Here is a 20,815-nt window from a genome sequence, read left to right as displayed (position 1 = left end):
TTTCTTCATATAAAAGACTACAAGAATCTTTCCTTTAGATACAAATGGAGAAGCAGAGAACAAGGTGGAGCAGAAACTCTGATAATGATCTTCCAAAGAATAACTTGATGGTCGTCATTTCACTTTTCTGTTTCTTAACCCCCCTAGGATTGGTTTTTTGTAGGGACCAGAAAGAAGACGCTTTCTGTAGGGACAAGGTCTCAGCCTCTCACCTGTTGCATCTGAGTCAAGCTGCTTTGTAGGTGCCTTTTCTCCTTTTCCAGCTGCTTCAGGTGCTTTCCCCGGGTACAAGCTGTCTCCAGTTGTTCCTCCAGCATGGCCTTCGTATCCAGTAGTGCCTGAGAAAATTCACGTTCTTCCTGCCAACCCAAAGCAGATCAGTCAAACAAGCAAGGCTAGCTCTCTGTGTGTGAGTAGACTTTGGGTCATGGGTTGGACACATTACTTTTTCTGAACTGCAAATTCCAAAACCCCATACCAACATGACCATTAGGGATTCTGGGATTCTTTAATTTCCAACAGTAAGATTTCCAACTTCTAGTATGAGACTGCAACCAGAATAATAAAATGATAGACTCATAGAGTTGGAAGAGACCCCAAGGGCTATCCAGTCCAATCCCATTCTGCCATGCAGGAACTCACAATCAAAACACCTCTGACAGATGGCCATCCAGCCTCTGTTTAAAGACCTCCAAAGAAGGAGACTCCACCATGCTTCCACGGTTGAACAGCTCTTACTGTCAAGAAGTTCCTTTTAAAGTTGAGGTGGAATCTCTTTTCCTGGAGCTTGCATCCATTGTTCTGGGTCCTATTCACTGGAGCAGCAGAAAACAAGCTTGCTCCATCTTCAATATGCCACCCATTCAAATATTTGAACACTATCACCCCTTAACCTTCTCTTCTCCAGGCTAAACACGTTTTGAATACATTCACATCATCAACTCCATCTTTATTCAAGTGATGACATGTGTGAGCAATTGAACTTGCAGAGATGTGCACTGATACAGATCCATAATGTGAATAACAAACCAGAATGCATGAGTGAGGTCATTCACATCGTTCTGCTAAAACAAAACGATGTCTGAATGACCCCTCTAACCCTGAGGTTGCCAGGTTCAGATTCTATAAGGGCTCACATATAGCCATATTTTGAACAGCAAACATTTTTAAAAGGAATTCTGAAAATGGCATATCTCAGGTGACGTGAAATGGAAACACCTGGGTGCGTGTGCAGTCATAAAATTAAATTAGCAACCTTTTGGACATAAATGTTTGTTTCAGACAGAATGAGCCAACCAATGGGGGCTAGTTGTCTTGGCAGAACTTGCCTTCAGCTGGGCTTGGCACTGCTCCAATGCAGGTAGACGGCTTCTCAGGGCTGTCAGCTCTGTCTGAAGCCGTTCTGTCCGCAACACTTTCTCCTGCAAAGCATCCAGTTCATCCCGGTACAGCATGGTGAGGCGGGCCTCCCTTTCCAATCCCCGGTTCTGGAGAAATGGGTGTAAAGGAAAGTTAGGCATAAGTGGCTACAGGGCAGAGCTTGGAAAAAATGACTTTTTTGGACTACATATAATCATAGCATCCTAGAGTTGGAAGAGATCCCAAGAAGGGCCATCCAGTCCAACCCCATTCTGCCATACAGGAACTCTCAATCAAAGCATCCGTGACAGATGGACATCCAGCCTCTGTTTAAAAACCTCTAAGGAAGGAGATTCCACTACACTCCGAAGGAGTTTGTTCCACTGTCAAACAGCCCTTACTGTCAGGAAGTTCCTCCTAATGTTGAGGTGGAATCCCTTTTCCAGGAGCTTGCATCCATTACTCTGGGTCCTAGTCTCTGGAGCAGCAGAAAACAAGCTTGCTCCCTCCTCAATATGACATCCCTTCAAGTATTTAAACAGAGATAACAGCTCTTAACCTTCTCTTCTCCAGGCTAAACATCCCCAGCTCCCTAAGTCTTTCCTCATAGGGCATGGTTTCCAGACCCTTCATCATTTTAGTCGCCCTCCTTTGGACATGCTCCAGTTTCTCCACATCTTAAATCTTCCCATCTCCCAGAATACTCTAGATTCCAGGAGGAATGATGTTCCATGATATTCTCCAAACTCTACCTCCTTCTGTCTCCTGACCCTAGGGCCTTCCATCACAAGGATGACCAGATGTCATAGCCACAACGGAGGACAAGCCTCTGCAAAATGTAGGTCATTCAAGGAAAAAATGTTGGGCAATACAAAATAAAAGCCTAAAAACACCTAAGTGTAAAATCATACTTCATAGGCATGCTCAAAATGGAGGACATTTTGAAATTCCTCATGAACAGAAATGTAGGGAAAGGAAAAGGAAGACCTTTGGTCACCCTGTCTATCACCATCTCTTTGGGAACAATCACTAGGATGTAATGTTTTGATATTTTTATTGCAAATTTTATCGTGATATGTTCCATCATATGTTTTCAGTGCGGTTACTGAAAACTAACATCCCCAGAAAGATGGGTATGCTTGAGGCCAAGATGCAAACAACTGATAGAAATGGAAATATTAAAAGGTACATTTCTAGCCTTTTCAAAAAGAGCAGTACCTCTTCTCGCATCTTCTGGAGCTGTCCCTCCAAATCCTTCAGTTCATCCTGTAGATCCAGCAGCTCCTCCATCTTCTCCTCTCTGATGGTGACAGTAGAGTTTTAATATATTTACTTATTTTATTGACTCCATCTATACATACATTGCATCTTTCAAATTAAAAAATTGTCTCAAGAGTGCTAATAACAAGAATTTAGAATGATCAGCCAGCAAGTACAAAAGCACGCAAAATGTAGTCCGTTAAAATAAATTCGGGGACCAGTTTCTTTTTTAGCTTTCAAAATTCCAGAGAGAATATAAAGAATCAAACAAGCTGACTGGCCTTATACACCTGTTCACATAAAAATGGTCATCACAGATAGAGTACACAAAAGAGACAATTCAGCTAACATTTGGTACCCTTTATTGCTTTTGCTAATAAGAAGTCACTTCCGTAAAGCTTTCCAACTCAACACATTATAGTGTTTATGGGGAAATCCACTTTAAAGCTTTTGGTTAACTTGAACTCTGCTACTATGTCCATTTTTATTGAGTCTAACAAAATATCTTCAGTCTTACAAAAAAGATTTAAGTGGTTGGTTGCGGTACCTTTGTTTTTAAAGTTTTATTGTATATTTCACTGGTATATTAATATGTGTGTGTGTGTGTGTGTGTGTGTGTGATTAAAAGCTCTCTCTGTGCTGCACTAAAGCATGAAAAAGATTTTCAAAGAGCTATTCAAAGGTGTTCCATCAAAATTCTATGTAATCATGAGCTGCAACCAAATGTTATACAGAAAAAAATAAATGAGAAAGCCATGAAGAAGAAACCCATAAGCTCAAGACCTCACCACTTGATCTAGAGCTTTTTGTCAAGGTTTCATCCAGGAAACATCAGGACAGAAGATCTTTCCAATATTACTTGTTGGCTACACATGTCATATTTGTATTGTGTGGTTGTATTTTATTGTTTAATGTGGGGGGATTTCTTTTATTGGATTTTGCTGTTTTCGTATTTTAACTGATTGTAAACCACTGTGATCATTGGAATAGCGGTATATAAATAAAGATTCATTCATTCATTCATATTTAAATTACAACATTCAATAAAGGTTATTCTGTGAGAACTCTCCATATTCATTTTAGAAAATGTTTAATAGTACAGCATCTCAGATTAGTTATTACTTTTTTTCTCATCATGTTGAAGATTTCCTCGTCTACCAGGGCCAAAATGTGGTAAGTATTTGGGCATAACCACCACGCCGGTAAATATAATCCCTTGGCATTTTTACATCTCCATCAGTGAGGTGGTGCCTTTTTTGTAATCTGGTTACAAAGTGGTGTATAATACACATTTATATATGTGTTCTTCAATATTTTTAATAATGTTTGTGTATGAAGCAAAGTCTGTGTACACTGAACCATCAGAAAGGAAAGGTGTCACTATCTCAGCCACTAATGTGGACAATTTTGGAGTATTTTGGATTTCAGAATTCAGGATAAGAATTAGCAAATAATGATATGCAAAGGAAGGAAATATTGGGGACCAGGAAGTTTATTTGTCTATATATGTTGTTTGGTTTATTATTTAATGGTGAAGGGTTTTGTATGTATGGTATGTCATAATGTATTAAAGTCAAGTGCTTCTGTGTATGGTGTAGTGCAATGTGTTTAGTTGTATGCATGACGTATGTATGTTAGTTATTTGTGTTTGGATAAAGTATGTTCAGATGTACTGTATGTAGAGGGTAAGTTGTAGTTAAGAGCTGGTGTAGGAATGATGATTTGGCATGTTAGGTGGGTATATATGTAGTCTGTTTTTATATATAATGTGAATGTATTGGTATATTCTGTGTGGGATGCAAGAAGTTTGTATATGTATTTGTATTTGAAATGTTGATTTTATGTATTTTCATGATTTTTTTAAAAATAAAGATAAATTTTAAAAAATTACATTTGACTTGAATCTTGAGAATCTTGGGAGAAAGTCCTGTTCTGAAGATTTCCTTGGGATGCTCAATCCCAACATCTTGTTTCTTTTGTATCCCACATGCTCCCACTTTTTATGTCCCAACTAGCCATCCCCATTCCTGACTTTTTAAATTTACTGCCCCCATCCTCACTCACAGCATTTGCTGCAGACGTCGCACCTGGACCCGAGCTTCAGCCAACTGCACCCCAAGATGCTGGCAGTTGTTATTTGTCGGGGGAACCAATGGCCATGTTTCCTTATCCTGCTGCAGCTCCCACAATTTCTGCAACAGACAAAGGAATCAAAAGGTTGACGCTGAGGAGGCAGAGGATGGAGACAGCAGAGTAGAAAAGCACAGTTCAGTGCAAGAGAAAACTTACTCCCCATGTTTTTAATTATAAATTTGCTCCCGCTTTTCCCAACTGCAGGCTAATGGATAAAAAGGCTTTGTGGTTATATAGTACACTCATCCCTCCATGTTTGCAGCTTTGATATTTGCGGATGTGATTATTCATGGATTTGATTAATATGTTCTCTCTAGGAATAGCTAGGTCCTCCAGTGCAACTATATAGTCAACTTTTATTAAAAGTTGCACTGAAAGACCTAGCGATTCCTAGAAAGAATACTCGACTAGGCATTTGTAGTTTTTCCAATGCAGTTCTATGGTGTCTGTCGGACGTTGACCACAGAGTTGCCCTGGAGGACCTAGAGATTCCTAGAGAGAATACTCCATTAGGCTTCTATAGTTCTTCCAATGCAGTTCTATGGTGTCTGTTGGACGTTGACCACAGAGTTGCACTGGAGGACCTAGAGATTCCTAGAGAGGTGTCCTCTCAGGTAAAAAATGGTGTTTTTTTATTTGCGTTTTTTCCATATTCACAGGGAAATTTTCTAAATGCATCTGATGTACATCTCTGTACATACAGATTCTACTGACTGATTCTATATCTTGGAATTCCATCAACCCTAACCCTAGTGAATATGGAGGGACAAGTGTATTTGCTAGCACTGGGACACTTGCTTTATAAAGTTACAACAATTATTTAGGGGATTGCTTATTTTAAATTGACCACACATGTATAAGTCTAGAATTTTTAGTCAAAAACTTGACCCCAAAAAACGTAAGTTGACTTATCCACGGGTCAATGTAAGTACTGTACTTTAAGTCTTATTTAAAAAAGAGCCATCCTCTGGCAAAATGCAAGAATGTAATCTATCCTGGAAGCACTGACTCCTTTTTATTCGTCCAGCCTTTAGGGTGAACACAAACAGTTATGCCTGCTGGAATTCTGTAAGTTCATCGCTTTCCTTTGCTTCATCCTTTACATCCTTTGTTACATGCTCTTAGGTTTTAGCCTCGACTTATCCATGGGCCATATCAAATTCCAAACCTTGCACTTGACTTTTATGAGAGGTTTACTTGGGCCCATACAGACAGGTCAAAATAAATCTGCTTCGGGTCACTTTGGAGGTATGCTGTTTAAATGACACACACATCTTAAGAGGCCAGAAGCTGTGCCAAAGCTGTGCTCCAGTCCTTTAAACAGCATACCTCCAAAGTGAGCCAAAGCAGCTTTATTTTGGCCTGTCTGTATGGGCTCATAGTCGAATATATTCAGTAATTTTGATTCCCTTGTACTGATTCACTTTGCTCCCATTCCCCACTCCAAGGTATCTGGCTATAGGCCTGTCATGAGCTGGCTTTGAGATCCTCAATCCATCATATCCTTACCTCCAAGACTGCATCCCGCTCACGCACCAATCCTTGAATCTGAGACATCAGATCCTGTAGGAACTCTTCCATCTCTGCATGTCTCAGTTCCTTCCAATTCAACCTCAGCACATTCTTGGGCTCCTGGGTCACCTGGGAAAGAGGACAAGTTGTGAGTCTTAGAACTTACTGAAGTGTTCTCTTCTTATACTAGAAGCATGAGCATTTATCTCAGAGTCAGCCAGTAGTATATTAGTAAATCATGGCAATTCCATAGCTGGCCAACAGGAGAATCCAAAACGTTTATACAGTAAAATCCCAAATCCACAAAACAGTGATATTTTTGTTGGGCCAACTAAAAAGCACAAAATACATCATACAAGCTTTCAAAACTTCACTGGCTTCTTCAACAAGCAAAGAAAAGCATACAGGAGAAGAAAAATGATTAATGTTAGAGTCACAAGCCTACATTTTTCTCCCCTCAGATCTTACTTCTAGTCTAGAGCAGTGATTCCCAAACTCTCATCCTCCAGGTGTTTTGGACTTCAGCTCCCAGTAGCCTTAGCCCTCTTGGCTAATGGTCTGGGACTCTGACAGCTGAAACTCCTGGAAGGTAGAGTTTGGGAATCACTAGTCTAGAGGGAAATGAATTCAGCATCAAAGTAACTTCCACTGAGGTCCAGGCAATTTCTGTTTTGTGCAAGGCTAGCATCCCTTTTCTAAGGCAGAGGACACTTCTCAAGAAGTCTCTCTGCTCTGACAGCCTGAAAAATCTTTTAGGCATTAGATAGATAGATAAAACTTGCCAGTCGTAGTTCAAAGAGTTTTACCTTTGTTGGAGACAGAAACTTCAAAATTGTGTTGTTGTTTTTTAATGAAAAGGACATATTTTAAAAAAATGAATGCAGCTGTATTGATCTATATTGGCAAACTAATTTCATCACTGCCAGGAGCAGGTCTTCAGTGCAGCAAATGGATCTCAACTGCTCACTCAAAACCAAGCCATCCCAAAAGATTTCAACTACAACTGGTATGGCCAAAACCAATAAATATTGGCTGACCGAAACTAAATTCAACCTTCAGCAGTGACTGGTCATATTACAGCAGCCAGGAGGATGGCAGGTTATATAACCTTATCTGTTTGTGTAATATGATTTAATATAATCATATTTAATCATATTAATCAATATGGCAAGGTGTATCCACATTGCTCTACCAAAACATTGGCCCAATTTATAGGAGAGGGTTTGACATGCAAAGGACAACTGGAAAATGCTTCAGTATGAAGAGCAGTTCATCAGTACCTCTTGGATGGCAGAGGCCAGGGCAGCCTGGGTATCAATGTCCAGCATCTGGATACGGCCAATGATTTCTTCTCGTCGTTCACACTGTTGAAGGAATAAAGATGATGATCAGGTTTCTCTTACTTGCCCATCTTGAAGCAATAAAGCTGGTTGGGCAACCCCAAGCCCCAGGGCTCTATATGGCTCTTGGCCCAAATGGCCTGAAAGCAAGTAATTTAGGCTCTGGCAAGATTAAATCTATTCTTCCCCAGGCAACCTGTGAAGTAGTAAGGAAAAGGGGAGAGGGAAAGGTGGTGGAAGAGGGAGGAAGGAAAATGGGTTGCAGAAAGAAAGTGTGTGGCAGAGATGGTAGTCTCTCTCCATTTTTGGTTCTGATCCTGCCTGTTTTTCAAAGTTGATGTGATGCCATCCACAGCCAGTCTGCAGTCTCTGACAAATTTATCTACAAAGGAATGTGGCTCTCACAAGTGCTGAGCACCCTTGCACACCCCACGCTGTATTTTGGAGTCCTCGTATTTTCATATATCTGAGATAGCACACTTTTGAGGGATTGATGACCTTTCAATAGCACTAACCCAGGTCCCCAGGAAATAAGTATAATTTCCTTGAGACATGTGGACATCGAGGTAAACCATGAAACCTAAATGTAGAGAGATCTTGTAGCACCTTTGAGGCTCACCGAAAGAAAGAAGTTGGCAGCACGAGCTTTTGTAGACTTCAGTCTACTTCCTCAAATGCATTTGCTAAATGCATCTGAGGAAATAGACCAAAGTCTATGAAAACTCACACTGCCAATTTCTTTATTTCATTGAGTCTCAAAGGTGCTACAAGATCTCTCTACATACTGATTCCACAGACAAACATGGCTATATCTTTGAATTCCATCAAATCTAAAGTGCTCCTTCCTTCCCATAAGTAATCTGCATTTCCTCTCAATTTTTTTAAAAATAATCTTTATTGAATAATATCAAATAATACAAAACTAAAATTCAAATATCATCCAAAATGATGTTTTCAATTTATAATATCATTTTCATGACCCTTTTCTTGGCTTCCTTCTAAAGCTGTATTTGTAAAAAGTACATATTATAACATCAATGTCCCTGTATACCTTTTTTTAAAATTTATCTTCAAAGTCCTATCCATGAATAATAGTACATATACGACAATCATTCTTTCCTTTAGCTATATTTCCTCTCAAAATTGTGACAAGGGATCTCCTTGCATCCAAAGTAGTAAGCTTTCCTCTCTGTCTACTCCCTGTTGTGTCCCAGCCAAACTTCCCCATCTATCAATCTTAGGGATGCCACAGTCCTTCTACATTAAAAGTCTTTTATCTCTAATCAAAAGTGGTGACAGTCCATTCTTCATTGGCAAGGCAAAGTCACTCTGCCCATGCCCAGAAGGAACTTCTGTTTTGTACTTCATGCATTGCATACTGAAACCCTGGGAAGGAATGAAATAACTGATCTCTGGTGAGGGTCATATTTTGCCCTACTTTGGGATGGAGAGTCTAACACTGCAGTCAAAAGAATGAATTTGGGGTTCCCTCCCTCCCAGCTCCATTCCTGCCCAAAGTACCTGAACAGCACTCCCCAGCAATAGCAGCAACAGCTTTCTCATCTCACCAACAGCCTGGGCTAGATCAGAAATCAGAGAAGAAAATATTAAAGTGATTTGGATCATAGAGTTGGAAGAGACACCAAGGGCCATCCAGTCCAACCTCCTACCATGCAGGAAATCTAAATCAAAGCATCCCCGACAGATGGCCATCCAGCCTCTGTTTAAAGACCTCCAAAGAGGGAGACTCCACCATAGTCTCAGAGGGAATGTGTTCCACTGCCGAACAGCCCTTACTGTCAGGAAGTTCTTCCCAATGTTGAGCTGGAATCCCTTTTCCTGCAGTTTGAACCCATTGGTCCAAGTTTTAGTCTCTGGAGCAGCAGAAAAGAAGCTTGCTCCATCCTCAATATGACATTGCTTCAAGTATTTAAACAGGGCTATCATATCACCTGGAGCAAAAACGTATTGCCTTGTTGGTCAAGATAAAAACCTTGCCTGAAAATCAACCCTGTTCTATATTTAACAGAAAATTAGAAGGAGGGAAGGCAATCAGTCTTTTATATCGCATACTTAACATTAAATGTAGACAGAGACCTGAAATCATATCATATTTTTAAATAAATAAATGGGAAGTAATCAGGCACGTCACTTTGTCAAGAGACTCTATGGGCACCAGCTATTTGAGAAGTGGATGTCAATCTGGACAGACCAAGCACTTAGATTAGTCACGTGGGAAAACAGAAAAGTGTAACTAAGAATAAATGCAATTTTTGTAATTTAAAATAAATACATAGATGAAAGGAAATCGGATGCATCAGATTAAAAATGGATTACATGCAAAAGCAATAAAGAACAAAAAGATAGATTTGAATCTGGTTGGCAGTCATTTTAGAGATTGGGAATAATAAAAGTATGAGGGAGGGCTCATGCACGCACATATGAACATACTGGCTTGGTGGGTTGATCAGCAATAAGGAAAAGCACTCCACATGTGCAATTGCACCCTTTGCATTATTCAACAATTTGCAAAGCTCGGCCCTTGGGCTGATTTCCAGAACAAATTTCCCTAGTACAAATGAAGCAACAATTGCTTTTGTATGTTTGAAAACATCAAAAGTGAAAATACCATTTAAAGTACAAGCAAATGTTGCTGGATTGTGGCTTTTGGAGCTGCAATCCAAAAGAAAGGCTTAATCTAACCATTGTCAAGGGAGCTCAAGTTTTGGACCTCAATTGGCAAGGAATGTGGAAAGGCAGGGACCACTCTCTCTTGGTAGTATGTACAGCGCTGTATATACTTACAGCATTATAAAAATAAACTATAAATAATAATAATAATAATAATCCCAAATACTCTCCCGTGGTCTTACCTGTGAGGGGGTCTCGAGCCAGAAGATAGACGTTAGGTGGTGATAAAACAATAAGTTGTTGCAGATCATTCTGGGGAAGGAGCAAAGAAAATGGGGGTACAATTAAAATCAATCAGGCGATGTGGAAATTCTTCTGTTCACATTCAATCCACACATTCTGTTCTATTCACACAAGTGTAGCAGAGTGTAAAAACGGCCTTCTACTCTTTGATCGTTGAGTCCACTTGCTTGTTTAGTCTTCTTAGTATCATAACGCTGGAAGAGAGACCCCAAGGGTCATCCTGTCCATCCTCCTGCCATGCAGAAACATACCATCAAAACACTGATACAGTAGACCACAGTTGAACATGAGTCAACAGCAGCAGCTAAAGGCCAATGCTATTCTAGGCTTCATCAATAGAGGTATAGTGTCAGATCAAGGGAAGTAATAGTGCCACTCTATTCTGCTTTGGTCACCTGGAATACTGTGTCCAGTTCTTGGCACCACAGGTCAGAAAGGATATTGAGAAGCTGGAGCGTGTCCAGAGGAGGGCCACAAAAATGGTGAAGGGTCTGGAAATCATAGAGACCTATGAGGAGAGACTTAGGGTGCTGGGTATGTTTAGCCTGGAGAAGAGGAGGTTAAGAGGTGATATGATATCCCTGTTCAAATATTTAAATGGGTTCTCTGCTGCTCCACAGAATACAATACATAACAATGGAGACAAGCACCAGGAAAAGAGATTCCACTTCAACTTTAAAAGGAACTTCTTGACAGTAAGGGCTGTTTGACAGTAGAAGACACTACACCTTGGAGAGTGGTGGAGCCTCCTTCTTTAGAGGTCTTTAAGCAGAGGCTGGATGGTCATCTGTTGGGGATGATTTGATTGTAAGTCCCTCAGGGCTTGCAAGGTGAGAGCTTTGATTTTGGTTGCCTTCCTTTGGACACGCTCCAGCTTGCCAACATCCTTTTTAAATTGTGGTGCCCAAATCTGGCCACAGGTCTGATCAAAGCAGAATAGAGCGGCACTATTACTTTCCTTGATCAAGACACTGTATTTCTACTGATGCAGTCTAGAATCACATTGGCCTTTTTAGCTGCTGAATCACGCTGCCAATTCATGTCCAGCTTGTGATCTACTCAGACTTCTAGACCCCTTCCATATGTACCATTGTCAGTTGTCATGTACACTTTTTTCATAGGCAAGACTTGGGACAGCAGTTACATTTTACAGGAAAAGAAATATCACTTCAGCGTTAGGAGGAACGTCCTGACAGTAAAAGCTGTTCGACAATGGAATACACTTCCTTGGATTGTTGTAGCGTATCCTTCTTTGAAGGTCTTTAAACAGAGCCTGGATGGCCATCTGTCACAGGTGATGAGTTGATGGTGAATTCCTGCATGGCAGAACAGGGTTGGATTGGATGGCCCTTGTTGTCTCTTCCAACTCGATTTTATTGTTCTATAATGTTATGTATGTGCAAGCAGTCCCATGTGAGACTTGTAGGTAGGAAGAAGTAACAATGGAGCAGATCCTTCGTCAAATTAATATAAGTTGTCTGCAATTTGCAAGTGTCAAAAGAACGAGTCATCAGAAAGAGAGTTGTTGAAAGGTGGGGGAAGCCTGTACTGTACTTTGATTTTTGTTGCTTGGCTCCCATCTAAATTGATTCATTTGCTGTTACATTAATTTCTTCTGCACTGGTTGCTATAGAACCTACTTTTTAAATAGAGTAATAATGTTCCCCTGTTCTTGCCTAAACTCCTGTCAGAGCTGCTTTGTTTAAGATCTTCTCAGTTGTTCCTAATGTGTTATTCAATCCCTTCTCCTTCAGATCTCTATTCAGCCCTCTTGGATTCCTCTAGCCTCAGGATACCTCACCAGCCTCCAGTTCAGGCCCATATTTAGTTGGAGGAATTTTAAGCTTGGAGAATGGTTATGGTCAACCTTCTTTTTTTCAGACAGAGGGGACTGCCTCTTTTCACTGTGGAACAACATGTATTTAAAAAGCAATATCTAGGCTCTTTAGAGAGTACACTCAGCCCTCCATATCCATGGATTCTTTATCCATTGATTCAAGCATCCATAGAATGAAGATATTATATAGCAAAACTTGATTTTGCCATTTTATATAAGGGCCACCATTTCATGGTGCCAATATATCTAATGGGACTTGGACATCCATGGATTTTAGTATCCACAGGGGATCCTGGAACCAAACTCCAGCGGATACCAAGGGTGCACTGTAATTTTAATTTTGCTAGTTGTTTATGTCACAACTACAGGCAGCCCTCCAAATCTGCAGCTTTGACTTTTGCAGATTTGATTATTCATGGATAACCCACCAATTCTTCATTTTATTTTATTTTGGGGGATGATTCAGAACGGATCAAAATGCTGCCATCCTGCATACCGCGTATAGCCCTGAGTTCTACTTAAACCTAATAGATGTTCATTCTATGACATGGGCAAAAGAACAAAAGCAAAAGTCACCATTGTGGAGGACTCAAAACATACTCACCTGGTAGAAGCTGGTCAGCCGGTGGAGGACAGTCTGGAGCATTTGCAACCTATGTCCTTCCTCGCTTTGATCACTCCATGAAGGTCGTGCTCCGCCAGGAATCAGGTCTCTAGAAAATGCAAGCAAGAACACAGGAGAATATTAAGGGAAACACTACACTTCAGTATTTCTCTTTTTCCAATAACAGAAAGCCTCAACAGTTTCTGACTGGACTAGCTTGACTACAATCCAGACAGACCCCAATTGACTCAGGGCACATCTGCTCTACATACCGGTTCAACATCTGTTGCTTTGTCATTCTTTGGGATTTGTATTTTTGCATACACCACTAACCGCTAACCTTCTTGACAAGCTACTACTGCCAGGATTATTTGGGGGAAGTCATTACAATTAAATTGCCATAAAATGTCTACGTATATCAACTTCTATTTATGTGGAGCATAGTGGGGAAACATGTAGCTCTTCAGATATTGCTGATTTCCATCTTTCATCAGAATGAGCTAGCCTGGAGAATGATGTGGCATGATGGTCCTTCATCAACAACTGAAGGTTTGGAAACCTCATCTTGAATCTAGAGCTACATACAGATTTGTGGCTGTAAAAGCCAGTGTGGTGTAATGGTTTGAGTGTTGGCCTATGACTCTGGAGACCTGGGTTCGATTCCCTGCTCAGCCATGAAACCACTGGGGTGACCTTGGGCAAGTCACACTCCCTCAGCTTCAGAGGATGACAATGGCAAACCCCTTCTGAAGAAACTTGCCAAAACAAACCTGTGATAGGTACACCTTAGGGTCACCATAAGTCAGAAACAACCTGAAGGCATACAACTATCTTCCTGACAGTTAGAGCTGTTTGACAGTGGAACACACTCCCTTAGAATCTGGTGGAGTCTCCTTCTTTGGAGGTTTTTAAACAGAAGCTGGATGGTCATGTGTCGGGGGTCCTTTAATTCTGTGTCCCTGCATGGCAGTGGTTTGGACTGGATGGCCCTTTGGGTCTCTTCCGACGTTATGATTCTATGGTTCTATGAACAACAGCAACAAAATATAGACCTAGAATTGTGCAGCCACGAGCTTGCATTCAGGTGTATATAATGAAATTTAGACGCATGCACAGTTCTGAGATATTCCTCCACTCCACCCTGGGAGCTGATAAGGTTCATAGAATCCTAGAGCTGAAAGAGACCCAAGGGCCATCCAGTCCAACCCCATTCTGCCAGGCAGGAACTCTCAATTGAAGCACCCCCAACAGATGGCCATCCAGTCTCTGTTTAAAAACCTCCAAAGAAGGAGACTCCACCTCACTCCAAGGCAGCATATTCCACTGTCAAGCAGCTCTTACTGTCAGGAAGTTCTTCCTAATGTTGAGGTGGAATCCCTTTTCCTGAAGCTTGCATCCTTGGTTCAGGGGCTTATTCTCTGGAGCAGCAGAAAACAAGCTTGCTCCATCTTCAGTGTGACACCCCTTCAAATACTTAAAGAGGGCTATCCTGTCACCTCTTAGTTTTCTTATCTCCAGGCTAAACATACCCAGCTCCCTATGTTTCTCCTCATAAATCATGGTTTCCAGATCTTTCACCATTTTAGTCCCCCTCCTCTGGATGTGCTCCAGCTTCTCAACATCCTTTTTGAATTGTGGTGCCCAGAACTGGACACAGGATTCCAGGCGAGGCCTGATCAAAGCAGAATACAATGGTACTATTGCAACAGGCCCCTTGGTATCCGCTGGGGTTTGCTTCCAGCACTCCATGTGGATACCTAAATCCATGAATGCTTAAATCCCATTAAATACAATGCCATAGTAAAATTAAAGCTTGAAGCATCCCTATGGTTAAACTGATATAAACTGATACATGTTTGCTGTGTAAAGGACATGCTAACAAAAGAGTGACTTACATCATCTCCATGATGTGGATGAGGAAGTCTCCATTGACTAACTTGAGGAAAAATTCCTTGGGACCTTCAGCACTTGTCTCCTGAAGAGAAGGGGACTGATCACATCTAGGGTTCACCAGGCTCCCCAAGGTTTGTATCTGTAATAATAATAATAATTTTAGAAAACGCATAAAGCCATCACTTAAAATACAATACAGTCAGTCCTCCATACCCACATACTGTATCTTTCATCCACAGATTCAAGTATCCACGGCTTGAAAATATTTTTAAACTATCTACATTCCAAAATGCAAACCTTGATTTTGGCTGTTTTATATATAAGGGGTACCGTTTTACTATCCATTGTATTTAATGGAACTTGGACATCCACAGATTTTGGTACCCACAGGGGAGTCCTGAAACCAAACCCCAGTGGATACCAAGGGCCCACTGTACTACACAGCCATTAAAGTACACTCATATGAGTACATTCTTTAAATTTTACAGATTAAAAAGTCATGTTTTAAAATCAACTGGGTAGGTCCGGTACACCTAAAAAAAAAAGCAAATATGAGATAAAATGTCACTCCTTTCCTACTACTCTTTTCACTTTTCCTCCGAAAGAGAGAAAATACATCACCTTCAAAAGAGGACCAAAAAGGAGATTGTATGCATGACATTGGCACGCCAGTTTACATGCATAGATTGAGAATGAGAAGCAATTAATATAAACTATTATTATTATTATTATTATTATTATTATTATTATTAATATAAACTAAACAGAAATATGTCACCCAAGTATGTTAGGGGAACAGTCTCGCATCCATTCAAGTGCTACAGAGAATTTGAAAGACTGCATGCTTTTTGGAGAGGCTGGGTAGTCTCAACTGTGAATTTGAGTTTCTTTTGAAATGAGTGACGTGGCTATCTGTCTTATTAAAAATGTGTAGTTTATCAAGGATGTTTTAAATCTGCTTTTTCATTCCAAAGTACTGCCCATGACTGCCAAACTGTCCCTATGAGCAAATGTGAAAGAGGAGGAACCAGAGCCCCTTCCTGGTTACAGGTAATCAATACTGAAATAAATTAATACTTTCTCCTAATCGAACCACTAACCTCAGCACCTAAACAGCATAGAGTTAAAGAGGGGTGGGTAGATCGGTATCTCTGAGACTCAAAGAAGGTAGACTGGTTACCCCCAGAGCCCCAAACTTGTTTTCTCCTATTTCCAAACCTGAAACTACTGTACGTACTAACAAACCAAAGTGAAGCCACATTACAGTCCCGATAGCTGGGATAGCTCCCACTATAAAAGGTATCTCTTTTTGATACATATATTTTTAACAATCAACAACTGAGCATTCAATTTACTTTCCCTTAGTCAGCTCTGTTTAAGTATTTGAGGGGGTGTCATTTTGAGGGTGGAGCAAGCTTGTTTTCTCCTGCTCCAGAGAACAGGACAGTGGTCACAGAACTATGGATGCAAGATACAGGAAAAGAGATTCCTCCTCAATATTAGGAAGAACCTCCTGACAGTAAGAGCTGTTTGACAGTGGAACATATTCTGATGCTACAGTCGAAGGACACCTTTTGAAAATGAAGGCCTTCTCTGCATTCATTTTTTTTTTTGCTCCACTGAGACTGAAAACAAGATGGCCTCCATATTGCAATGTTATTGTTGGCTTGAGATGTACTGATAGGTTAAATATTGTATGTACTCATGGATAAGTCTAGAAATTTTAATTAAAAATGACCCACAAAAACTGAATTGACTTATCCATGGGTCAATGTAAGCAATGTCCTTTAACTCTTATTTTAAAAGGAACCATCCTCTGCTGAAAGGAAAGAGCATAATCCAGTGGTTCTCAAACTTTGATTATCCAGGTATTTTGGACTTCCAACTCCCAGAAACCCAGATCAATCTGGACAATGGTGAAGGGTTTTGAGAGGTGAAATCCCAAACATTTGGAGGACCAAGGTTTGGGAATCACTGTTGTAATCTGTCCTGGAAGTACTGGCTCCTGTCTGTTCTCTCATCCATCCAACCTTTAGGGTGAGCACAGTTACATCTGGAGGAATTTTGAAAGTTCTTTATTATCATTTTTCTTTGCTTCATCCTTTAGATCTTTTGTTATATGCCCCTAAGTTTTACCCTTAACTTATTCATGCTCCATACCAAAATTATGTCTGCTGGAGTTTTGTAAGTTCTTTGGCATCATTTTTCTTTGCTTCATCCTTTAGATCTGTTGTTACACACCCGTTTTACCCTCGACTTATCCATGCACCATACCAAAATCCATAATTTTGGTCCCAAAACCTGCCTTGACTTATATATGAGGTCGAATTATAGTTTATATATATGCTATGCTTCAAATCAGGCAGGCAAGTTCAGATTCCAGGTGCCAAATGAGGTTATTCCAATACCCATGCGGCCAGCAGAGCAACAGGGCCAAAAATACATTATTCCCCTGCTGCAAGATATGCTATTGCTTACCCAAGTGACCAGTGGCTCCGAGACAAAATCTTCCAGCATCACAAGGACATTTCCATCCATCATGTCATCCATTTGATACTCTCACTTGTGTCAGCTGGGTCCTGTGGGCATTAGGCCTGCCTGTTCTCCTGTATGATGTGCGTTATCAGTACAATTTGAAACTTCACTTCTGCAACTTCCTTTTGCAATCTGAGGTGTGGGAAGGTGCAGAGAGGCAGGGAGGAAGTTGTGACATCGAAGTCAGAGACTTGACTCACTCCCTTCTTATTTCCCACCGCACAGGAAGTTCCCGAAGTGAAATAGGCCCATGCTGAAAGACTGCTAGTGTTCAGGGGATGTTTTAAAGTGAATTGACCCAAAGAACACGATTGACTTCATTTCCTGCACTTGTGGAAAGAAAACCACAGAGAAGGTGGCAGTGGAACAACGAAGATCCTTCTCAAACTGTTATTTCGGGTTTCTGGTCTGAACTGTTTGGTGGTACAAGATACCTCCTGCGTTAATCCCACCTGCACCCGATACTGTGGGGTTATCTACACCTTTTGTTTTGCAACACGACTTTGTGAATAATCTCACTCACACATTCCCAATTTGTTGTTCACACTATTTTGTTATGGAACCACATCCCTGCAAGTTCTGTTGCCCACACGTCAGCACTGCGAATAAAGATGGGAGTCAATGATACGGATGTATTTGAAACATGTTCAAGATGTGCAGAGTTGTATCCCAGTTTATCCCAGGTCTATTTGAGTCAGTTATTCACACAGCTGACAATGCAAATCTTTCAGAAAAACTTGGAGGGCGGGGGGAGATGAATTTTGTGGAGGTTTTGGCAGTTCCTTCAAAAATGTTATCAGATGCCTTCAAAATGTATGTGAACAAAACAGATTCAATCCATGCTCTACTGGGATTATTGACACCATCTGAACAACCTCCCAGATGCCAGTCAGGCTTTGTAGGGTCAGATGAGGCAAAACATCCCATTGGTTCTTCACACATCACCCAGATTGTAATCGTGTGTGGGCAAACATGTGGCCTGTGACACTTTTATTTCATGGTCCTCCATTACCCCATGTTCTTCATTCATATCCTCTCAATCTGTTTTTTTATGCTCACAGAGAAGTAAATGTGGCTCCAAATGCATAACCTCCAACATTTCAAAACCAGGACACTTGTGGCCAAGCAACGTCAGAGTTTGGCCAAGATAGCAAAAGTGATTAATGAGAAAGAACAGACAAGCTAGGAATGCTGCAGCAGTTTGCTTTTGCCTGAGCCAACCAGTAAAGACAAGATTCTGTCCCCTCTACCCTCGCCGAACTAAATACAGTGGTACCCCGGGTTACGAAATTAATTCGTTCCGCGGTTAATTTCGTAACCCGAAATACCTTCGTAAGCCGAATTCCCATAGGCGCTAATGGAAAAATAGCTCTCTGCTGCCCTCCGGTGGCGGAAAATAGCGCCGCGGTTTTTTCGTAACCCGAAGAAACCTTCGTAAGCCGAAGCAATAAATCCCTATGGGATTTTTTCGTATCCCGAAAAATTCGTAACCCGGCGCATTCGTATCCCGGGGTACCACTGTAAGTGAGAGTTATTTTTGCACTTTGAACTCTGTTTGCAGAAGGTGCAATAAGCCTGAGGACACAGGGGACGAAGAGGAACAGTAGGAGAAACAGGGACATTTTAAAAACATCTGAAAAAAGTGGGATAACAGAGGATTAATCATAGACTAGATGGCCCATGAGATCCTGCCAAATCTAGGATTCTAGGATTGGAATGATTTTTGTAAAACAGAAATAAAGATCCTATGTCAGTTCACCTTAATAGGTTATCTACACTAATGCCCACTTTTCTTAGTCTCTTTCAACAGAACCATGGTTTACATATAATTCCACAGTGTGTGTGTGTGATTTTTGACAGGAGAAGCACAGAGCTGGAAGAGAAGGAAGAATACTAGAATCATATAATCATGGAGTTGGAAGGGATCCTATGGGCCATTCTCTAGGCAACTGGTTCCATTGCCGAAACACTCTGTCAAGAAGTTCTTCTAATGGTCAATCGAAAATCTACCTTCCTGTAACTTAAAACCATTAGACCAATGGCTGCTAAACTTTGGTCCTCCAGATGTTTTGGATTTCAGCTACCAAAATTCCTGACTGTTGGCCTATCTGCTTGGGGCTTCTGGGAGTTGAAGCCCAAAATACCTGGAGGACCAAAGTTTGGGAAATACTGCATTAGACCCAGTTCTGCCCTCTGAGGTAGCAGAGAGAAACAGGTTGCTTATGTGTATCTGTGGTTCTTCGAGTGGTCACCAGGGAACTCACACAAATGGCTTATCTGCACCTGCAGAGTTAGTGTTTTGGAACCTTTTAATGCAATGATTTCCAAACTTTGGCCTTCCAGCTCCCAGAATTTTTGACTGTCAGACAAGCTGGCTGGGGCTTCTGGGAGCTGCAGACCAAAACACCCAGAGGAGCAAAGTTTGGGAACCATTGTTCTAGCACAATATAATATGCATTATGGTGGTAACCCCACACACTCCTTGCATGCCTGACTAGCACGCTTCCTGCCTACGCTTTTTTCTGTAGCCCCATCAGATGCCTTCAGCACATTTTCTCAAAGTGTTTTAAGTGTGAAGCATGGCTTCTTCCAGTCCATGATGTAGAGGCCTGACAATGGGAGCAAGCGCCAACATTATGTCCCCCCCCCCCGAGGCAAAGAAGTCACCTCGAGTAACTGTTTTTTTCAGGAATTTTTCTTCCACAACCAGAGATGAAGCATTTAAAGGATGCTGAGGAAGCCATTAGGGCATAAGCAGTCATCCAAAACTGAACCAGGAGAGAAATCTGGACAAGAGACAGAGGATGAAGGTTAGTCCAAGCCAAGTCATACATATATCAGGAGTCTTGCTTTTAACATAGTTGAAAACTGCTAGCTTGTTTTGCGTTTTAACTTTCATTACACTATTCCTGCAAGCTTGGGCTACACATCTGTATTCTTCCTTAGTGATCTACCCTTCCTTCCAGCGTGAAGCAAGAGAGTGTAAAACCCACTCCTTAGTCCCAGCCCTGCTCTTTTGCCCAGCAGCTACGAACTTAGATTTATTTTGAAAAAGTACACATGAATTGCTGACATGTAATTAACAGAAGGTCTAATTTAGCCCAAAGGAATGAAGAAAGAACTTGGGGTTGCCAAACCTAATCCAACCAGTTACACAAGAAGCTGCCTCTGGCACCAGCATTTAAGGGGCACTGGGTGGAAGATCATGATGCACTATTGCAGGTGGAAACAAAATCCCCTACATGCCAAAGTTTCACCATATGCAAAATTACATACAAGTAACCATAGAAAATTCTGTTGCAGTTTCCAGAGGGATGAGTGTACTCTATTGTAACAAGTATAAATAATCCTGTGGCACATCAGAGACATAGCACATTTTTAAAAGTGTGAGCTTCCATGGACTATACC

General features: G+C 41.1%; 1 protein-coding gene across 1 annotated transcript in view; it reads right to left on the bottom strand.

Annotated features, from left to right (window-relative positions):
• The window catches only part of CCDC88B (coiled-coil domain containing 88B), a 40,069-nt gene extending 22,610 nt beyond the window's left edge, over window positions 1–17,459 (bottom strand). Inside the window, exons 1-11 of the mRNA XM_042440998.1 lie at window positions 17,351–17,459; window positions 14,875–15,011; window positions 12,980–13,088; window positions 10,478–10,547; window positions 9,126–9,184; window positions 7,545–7,628; window positions 6,262–6,393; window positions 4,684–4,811; window positions 2,578–2,659; window positions 1,329–1,487; window positions 213–359 (exon numbers count right to left, since the gene is read on the bottom strand). Coding sequence (XP_042296932.1) covers window positions 213–359; window positions 1,329–1,487; window positions 2,578–2,659; window positions 4,684–4,811; window positions 6,262–6,393; window positions 7,545–7,628; window positions 9,126–9,184; window positions 10,478–10,547; window positions 12,980–13,088; window positions 14,875–15,011; window positions 17,351–17,422 — 1,179 coding nt within the window. The 5' untranslated portion in view covers window positions 17,423–17,459. The remainder of the gene's footprint in view (window positions 1–212; window positions 360–1,328; window positions 1,488–2,577; window positions 2,660–4,683; window positions 4,812–6,261; window positions 6,394–7,544; window positions 7,629–9,125; window positions 9,185–10,477; window positions 10,548–12,979; window positions 13,089–14,874; window positions 15,012–17,350) is intronic.
• Between the last annotated feature and the right edge of the window lie 3,356 nt (window positions 17,460–20,815).

This window comes from Sceloporus undulatus, chromosome 9, assembly GCF_019175285.1.
Source record: "Sceloporus undulatus isolate JIND9_A2432 ecotype Alabama chromosome 9, SceUnd_v1.1, whole genome shotgun sequence".
Classification (NCBI taxonomy): domain Eukaryota; kingdom Metazoa; phylum Chordata; class Lepidosauria; order Squamata; family Phrynosomatidae; genus Sceloporus; species Sceloporus undulatus.
This window is presented reverse-complemented; position numbering and strand designations above follow the sequence as displayed.